The sequence below is a fragment of the Hippopotamus amphibius genome, chromosome 3, assembly GCF_030028045.1.
Source record: "Hippopotamus amphibius kiboko isolate mHipAmp2 chromosome 3, mHipAmp2.hap2, whole genome shotgun sequence".
In the NCBI taxonomy this organism is placed as follows: Eukaryota; Metazoa; Chordata; class Mammalia; order Artiodactyla; family Hippopotamidae; genus Hippopotamus; species Hippopotamus amphibius.
Window position 1 is genome coordinate 123,514,896 of NC_080188.1, and position 8,161 is coordinate 123,523,056.

The following is an 8,161-nucleotide window of genomic DNA, read 5'->3' on the forward strand; positions in this document are numbered from 1 at the left end:
CTTAATGTTCATCAGATAGAAGTATATTTGGTAAATAATTTTTTCTGTGACTTTACTAAAAAAATAATACTTCCTGATTCCAAAAGGACTGCTCCTACTACTCTGTTGCAGTAGTGAGGTGGGTGGGACCCATTTATGCACAACTGGTGTGAGGTCATGTAGACTTAGAGTGAATTAATGAAAGGTAACATTTTTCTCCCTCTGAACTCATCTCCATAAAGTCACTGTGACTTCTTGAGGATCACCTCTTCACAATGGCCTTTGAAAAGCTCCTGGATAAGGTTGGTGGCTTGGGAAAATTCTAGATCTTTCAGATGATTTTAATTCTTCCCTCTACTATGATAATAGTTTGTCATATACTGTTGGAGAACTTCACTGCGGCCATTCCTGGTCATTGCTGCTGGGTCCACATCCTTGATAATGGCACTGTCTCTGATAATGACACTGGGACCCCCATCTCTGATGTCCTCCTGAGAATCTCTATCCCATTGGATTCAAACTTGAAGCCAGAGAAATGTCGTCACTTCCTCCTCCCCCAGTGGCAGCTCCTTCACCTGAATGGGACCTTCCCCAACATGACAGACCTGGACATGGAGCCCTGTGTGGACGGCTGGGATGACCTCAGCTCCTTCTCTTCCACCATCAGGATTAAGGTAAAAGCCCCATTGATCTCTTGTGAGTGCATGGTCTAGGTGTTTACAATAGCATAAAATAAACATGGTTCAAGACTTCAGTTACTGAGTAGATAGTGTAACTGGCTCTCCTTCAGTCTTTCAGCAAATGGTGATTGCTTATTTTTTAAACTGCCAAGTACTTACATCACAATTGAGGCCAGTGAAATCAACCAACTAGACATGAATTTTAGTATCACAAAGTTTAAATCAAGTGTGAAGACTGATGATTAGACAAGGAAGTACCTGATATAATGTGTGAAAAATTATTCCTAGTCACTTGTTCTCAGACTACTGCAAATTGGAAACATTTGTTTTAATTACAAATTTTTTTTTCTGCCTGAGCTACCTGTCAGAGAAACAAATCAGAATGTATTTCACTCTGTGTGTAAAATTCAGGCATCAGTATATTTAAGAAAAAACCACTTCCTTTAATGTTTTTTTTGGTTGTTTGTTTCTTTTTCTTTTCTTTTTTTAAAGCTCTTTATTGGAATATAATTGCTTTACATCCTTGTGCCAGTTTTTGTTGTACAACAAAGTGTACCATCTGTATTTACACATATATGCCCATATCCCCTCCCTCCCTTGATTCCCTCCCACACTCCCTATCCCATCCCTCTAAGTCATCGCCCATTATCAAGTTGATCTCCCTGTTTTATGCAGCAGTTTCCTACTAGTTATCTGTTTTACATTTGGTAGTGTATACATGTCAATACTATTCTCCCTTAATGTTTTTAATGTGTGGCAAAGATTGAGAACCACTGAGGTATGCAGTGCTAAGTGAATATAAAGATTGGTCCCTGGTATAACCTAGAAGATTCAGCTGAGGGTTTCTAGGGAAAGCCATGCTTAAGCTGAGACTTAAATGATACAGATGAGTGAATGTAGTAAAGGAAGCCAGAGCATGTGTTCACTGAGGGCTATTGGAGTGAGTTAACATTGAGGGATTATGAGATACTGTGAAGCTCCTGTGTGCTGGTTTCCGTCTCTTTCAGTGGAACCTAGTGTGTGATTATCAGTCACAGAAACCATTGGTTCAGTCCCTATTCATGGCTGGAATGTTGGTGTAGGGGCCGCATATATGGCCATCTCTCAGACAGGTGAGTGTCTCCAGATCACTGCTGCCCTTCCTTTGTGGTGTTTTCACAGTTTGTGATTTATTGTTTCATAAAGAATTCTTTATTGAGTTCCGATATACAGTTTATACTGTTGTGGGTTGCCTTGGTTCCCAGGGAGCTATATATGGAAATGTAGAATTAGCCCCATTGTTATAATGTCATTTTGTTGCCACAGAGCTCTCTGTGCTGGACACAGAAATGACTTTTCCATCAGATCTGGGGTGACAGGGGCTGGAGTTTCAGAACAGTATTTAGAGGTGAAGTACCATAATACATCACTTAGCAATATGAGAAGTAATTACCTATAGGAAGGGAGAGGAAGGTGCTTCAAGACAGGCATTTCAGCTGTTTCAAGACACAGATATAGAGAAGAGCATTGCAGGCCTTTGCCATGGCTTCTGTGTTAAGTGATTCCTGGACTCAGTGAGCTAAATGCCAGATTGGTTGTCATGCCTCGTATGCCTCACTGTAGTCAGTAGGCATTTCTATAAAACCTGGGTGCTTTGTGAGGTGGACTGTATTAAGAAATAATGGTGGTTGTAATCTGGATATTTGATGTTGTGAAAAAAGGCTTGTTAGAAGTAATTCTTGCAACTATACAAGGTAATTAATCTATAGAGTTTACATGTCACCTTGCGGTGTGAGAAGTTTGGGTTATCCTGTGCCCGGCAGCATGGAAGCCAGACTCAAGTGTTTCAAAGGGGAAATGGGAAACGTAAAGTATCCCTTGCCATGTACAAACCTAACATGACTGAGTCATTCAGGTGAAAACTGTGGACTCTGGATATATCACCCTGAGTGCAGTTCATAAAAGATTTCAGGGTCAGTGTGCTCATATTGACCAGTCTTCTGACAGCCCTTTATGATGATTCACAATAAAGTGATGATTGATCAGTTTAGATGGGCACAGGGTAATAAATGTTTTTGAATCTCTGTGAGGAAAGGGGGTTATGGCAGATGAGAATGGAAAATTTGGTGAAGAAGAGGGAGAGGTATAGCTAAGCTAAAGGTTTTGAACTAAATGTAGGTAAAAAGTTTCTGGACCTTGACCCTGGCAACAAAAGCACAGGCAACAAAAGCAAAAACAGAGAAGTGGGATTACATCAATCTAAAACACTTCTGCATAGCAAAAGAAATGATCAACAAGATGAAAAGGAAACACACAGAATGGGATAAAGTATTTGCAAGCCTCATATTTAATAGTGTTAATATCCAAAATATACAGAGAACTACCACAGATAATAGCAAAAAAGCACAAATAACCTGACTAAAAAATGGGCAAAGGAACTCAATAGGTATTTCTTCATAGAAGACACAGACATAGTCAACAGGTATATGAAAAGGTGCTTAACGTCACTAATCAACAGGGAAATAAAAATTAATACTCTTGGTGGGAATGAAATTGGTGCAGCTACTATAGAAAACAGTATGGGGGTTCCTTAAAAAACTACGAACAGTTACCATATGATCCAGCAATCCCACTCCTGGGCATATATCCAGAAGAGATGAAACCTCTAATTTGAAAAGAAACATGCACCCCAATGTTCACAGTGGTAATATTTACAATAGCCAAGACATGGAAGCAACCTAAATTCCACTAACAGAGGGATGGATAAAGAAGACGTGGCACATATATCAATATATACAATGGAATATTACTCAGCCATAAAAAATGAAATAATGCCACTTTCAGCAGCATGGGAGAGGCAAGAATTCTATCACTGAACCACCAATGCTTCCCTATTTGCAGCAACATGAATGGACCTAGAGATTATCATACTAAATGAAGTTGTCAGAGAAAGGCAAATATTATATGATATCACTTATATGTGGAATCTAAAAAATAATACTAATGATCTTATTTACAAAACAGAAACAGACTCAGAGACATAGAAAACAAACTTATGGGGCTTCCCAGGTGGCGCAGTGGTTAAGAATCCACCTGCCAATGCAGGGGACACAGGTTCGAGCCCTGGTCCAGGAAGATCCCACATACCGCAAAGCAAACTAAGCCTGCAAGCCACAGCTATTGAGCCCATGTGCCACAACTACTGAAGTCTGTGGGCCTAGAGCCTGTGCTCCTCAACAAAAGAAGTCACTGCAATAAGAAGCCCGTTAACTGCAACAAAGAGTAGCCCCTGCTTTTCCCAACTAGAGAAAGCCTGTGCGCAGCAACAAAGACCCAATGCAGCAAATAAATAGATAGATAGATAACTAACTAACTAACTAACTAACTAAATAAATAAATAAGTAAATAAGAAAAAGAGAAAACAAACTTATGGTTACCAAATGGGAAGGGTGGGGGAGGGATAAATTGGGAGAATGGGGTTAATAGACACATACTACCATATATAAAACAGATAAACAATAAGGATTTACTGTATAGCACAGGAAACTATATTCAATATCTTGTAGTAAGCTTAAGGGAAAAGAATAAAAATATATACATATATATGTATAACCAAATCACTCTGCTGTATACCTAAAATTAACACAACATTGTAAATCAACTATACTCCAATTAAGAAAAAAGCACAATGAGATATACTCTTAAACCAGTTTGGGTGGCTATTATATTAAAAAATCTTTGTCAACACCAGTGTCAGGGAGCTATTTCCATTTGTTTTCTTCTAGGAGTTTTACTGTTTCAGGTTTAATGTCTAAGTCTTTAATCCATTTTGAGTGAATTTTTTTGAATCCTAAATATAAATAGGGGTCAAATCTCATTCTTCTGCATGTGATTATCCAGTTTTCCTAACATCATTATTGAAGAGACTACCTTGTCCCCCTTTAATAATTTGGTTCCTTTATCAAATATTATATATGAAAGGTAATTTCTTGAATCTTGGTCCTGTTCTGTTTGTTTATGTGTCTTTTTTTTTCCTGTACTGTACTGCTTTAATCACTATTGTTTCGTAGTATAGTTTGAAATCAGAAAGTATGATGCTTCCAGCTTGGTTATTCTTTGTTAGGATTTTTTTGGCTATTTGGGATCACTTGTGATTTCATAAAAATTTTAGGATGGTTTTTTCTATTTCTTTGAAAAAACGCCCTTGGAATTTTGATTGAGATGACACATAATCTGTAGATGGCTTTGTGTGGTATGGCTTTTTATACAATACTATTTTTTTGTCATCCATTAACATGGGTTACCTTTCCATTTATTTGTGTCCTATTCAACTTCTTTCATCAAAGTCTTGTAGTTTTCAATGTTCAGATCTATCACCTACTTGGTTAAGTTTATATTTAAATATTTTATTGTTTTTGATGCTATTGTGAATGGAAATGTTGTCTATATTAGACTTTTCAGCTATTTCATTGCTAGTGTATAGTAGTGCAATTGATTTCCGTATGTTCATTTTGTATCTTGCAACTTTACTGAATTTGTTAGATTCATTCCAACAAATTTTTGGTTGAGTCTTTAGGACTTTCTATGTTAAGATCATAACATCTTCAAAGACAATTTAATTCTTCCTTTCCAATTTGGATACCTTTTACTTCTTTTTCTTATCTGATTGCTCTGGTTAGGACTTCCAGTATTATGTTAAATAGAAGTGGTGTGAGTGGGCACACTTGTTTTTTCCTGGCCTTAGGAGGAAAATCTTTCAGAGTGTCACCATTGAGCAATGTTAGCTGTGGGCTTGCTATATATGGCCTTTATTATGTTGAGGTACATTCCTACTATACTCAATGAGTTGAACATTTTTTTTAATCATGAAAGGATGTTGTATTTTGTCAATTGCTTTTTCTGCATCTGTTGAGATGATCATATTATTTTTTACTATTCATTCCATTAATGTGGTGTATCACACTTACTGATTTACATATGTTGAACTATCTTTGCATCCTGGGAATGAATCCCACTTGATCATTGTGTATGATCCCTTTCATGTAATGTTGATTTTGGTTTGCTAATACTCTGATGAGAATTGTTTGCATCTATATTCAGTGAGGATGTTAGTTTGTAGTTTTCTTGTAGTGCCCTTACTGATTTTGATATCAGGAATATGGTGCCCTTCTAAAATGAGTTTGAGAGTGTATCCTTCTCTTCAATTTTTTGGAAGTGTTTGAGAAGAATTTCTGTTAATTTCTCCTTAAATGTTTGGTAGAATTCATTTGTGAAACATTTTGGTCCTTTTAAAAAAATGAAGTAGAGCTGATTTACAATACTATGTTAATTTCAGGTGTGCAATATAGTGATTTAATATCTTTATAGATTATACTTCATTTAAAGTTATTAGAAAATGATGGCTATATTTGTACAATGTATCCTTTTTGCTTATATATTTTATATATAGTAGTTTGTATCTCTTCATGCCATACCCCCTATCTTGCCACCCCCTCTTCCCTCTTTCCAGCGGTCACCACTGGTTTGTTTTCTATATCTGTGAGTCTGTTTCTGTTTTGTCATATATGTTTGTTTCACTTTTTAGTTTCTACTTAATGATAACATAGAGTATTTGTATTTCTCTGCCTGACTTATTTCACTAAGCATAATACCCTCCAAGTTCATCCACATTGTGCAAATGGTAGAATTTCATTCATTTTTGTGGTTGCATAATATCTAATTGTATATATATACCACATTTTCTTTATCCATTCATCTGTTGATGGGCATTTAGGTTGCTTCCACATCTTGGCTGTAATAAATAATGCTGCTACAAACATTGGGATGCATGTATCTTTTCAAATTAATTCTTTCTTTTCTGGGAGTGGAATTACTGGATCATATAGTAGTTTTACTTTTAGTGTTTGGAGGAAACTCCATACTGTTTTCGCAGTGGCTGCACCAATTTACATTCCCAAAGATGTTGTATAAGGGTTACCTTTTCTCTGTATCCTGGCCAACATTTATTATTTGTGGTCTTTTTTTTTTTAAGCTCTTTATTGGAATATAACTGCTTTACACTCTTTTGCCAGTTTTTGAGGTACACCAAAGTGAATCAGCTATATTTATACATATATCCCCGTATTCCCTCCCTCCCACGACTCCCTCCCACCCTCCTTATCCTGGCCCTCTAAGTCATCACCCATCATCGAGTATATCTCCCTCTGTTATGCGGCAACTCCCCACTAGCTATCTATTTTACATTTGGTAGTGTATATATGTCAATGCTACTCTCTCACTTTGTTCCAGTTTCCACTTTGCCCGGCCCCCGCCAACCCTGTGTCCTCAAGTCCATTCTCTACATCTGCATCTTTATTCTTGCCTTGTCACTGGGTTCATCAGTAATATTTTTTTAGATTCCATATATATGAGTTAGCATATGGTATTTGTTTTTCTCTTTCTGGCTTACTTAGCTCTGTATGACAGTCTCTAGGTCTATCCACCACATTACAAAGAGCTCAATTTCATCGTTTTTATGGCTGAGTAATATTCCATTGTATATATGTGCCACATCTTCTTTACCCATTCATCTGTTGATGGGCATTTAGGTTGCTTCCATGTCCTGGCTATTGTAAATAGTGCTGCAATGAACATTGTGGTACATGTTTCTTTTTGGATTATGGTTTTCTCTGGGTATATGCCCAGTAGTGGGATTGCTGGGTCATATAGTAGTTCCATTTTCAGTTTTTGAAGGAACCTCCAAACTGTTTTCCATAGTGGCTATACCAACTTACGTTCCCACCAACAGTGCAGGAAGGTTCCCTTTTCTCCTCACCCTCTCTGGCATTTATTGTTTCTAGGTTTTTGATGATGGCCATTCTGATGGGTGTGAGGTGATACCTCATAGTTGCTTTGACTTGCATTTCTCTAATGATTAGTGATGTTGAGCATCTTTTTGTGTGTTTGTTGGCCATCTGCGTGTCTTCTTTGGAGAAATGTGTGTTTAGGTCTTCCGCCCATTTGTGGATTGGGTTATTTGCTTTTTTGGTATTAAGCTGCATGAGCTGCTTGTATATTTTGGAGATTAATCCTTTGTCCGTTGTTTTGTTGGCAAATATTTTCTCCCATTCTGAGGGTTGTATTCTTGTCTTTATTGTTTCTTTTGCTGTGCAAAGGCTTTTGCTTCATTAGGTTCCATTTGTTTATTTATGATTTTACTTCCATTATTGTAGGAGGTAGGTCAAAAAGGATCTTACTTTGATGTATGTCATAGAGTATTCTGCCTATGTTTTCCTCCAGGAGTTTTATAGTGTCAGGCCTTACATGTAGGTCTTTAATCCATTTTGAGTTTATTTTTGTGTATGGTGTTAGGAAGTGTTCTAATTTCATTCTTTTACATGTAGCTGTCCAATTTTCCCAGCACCACTTATTGAAGAGGCTGTCTTTTTTCCATTGTATATTCTTGCCTCCTTTGTCAAAGATAAGGTGCCCATATGTGCGTGGGTTTACCTCTGGGTTCTCTCTTCTGTTCCATTGATCTGCAT

General features: G+C 37.2%; 1 protein-coding gene across 1 annotated transcript; it reads left to right on the forward strand.

Annotated features, from left to right (window-relative positions):
* Positions 1-338: 338 nt before the first annotated feature.
* Positions 339-1,741, forward strand: LOC130848778 (steroid transmembrane transporter SLC22A24-like). Its single transcript, XM_057727174.1, has 2 exons — positions 339-653; positions 1,667-1,741. The coding sequence occupies exons 1-2, from the start codon at positions 339-341 to the stop codon at positions 1,739-1,741; spliced, it is 390 nt and encodes a 129-aa protein (XP_057583157.1).
* The last annotated feature ends 6,420 nt before the right edge of the window (positions 1,742-8,161 follow it).

Coding starts and splice junctions, on each gene's coding strand:
- LOC130848778 (XM_057727174.1), top strand. CDS start 339: ATGATAATAGTTTGTCATATACTGTTGGAGAACTTCACTGCGGCCATT. Junction 654..1,666: donor CTTCCACCATCAGGATTAAG/GTAAAAGCCCCA, acceptor CGTCTCTTTCAG/TGGAACCTAGTGTGTGATTA.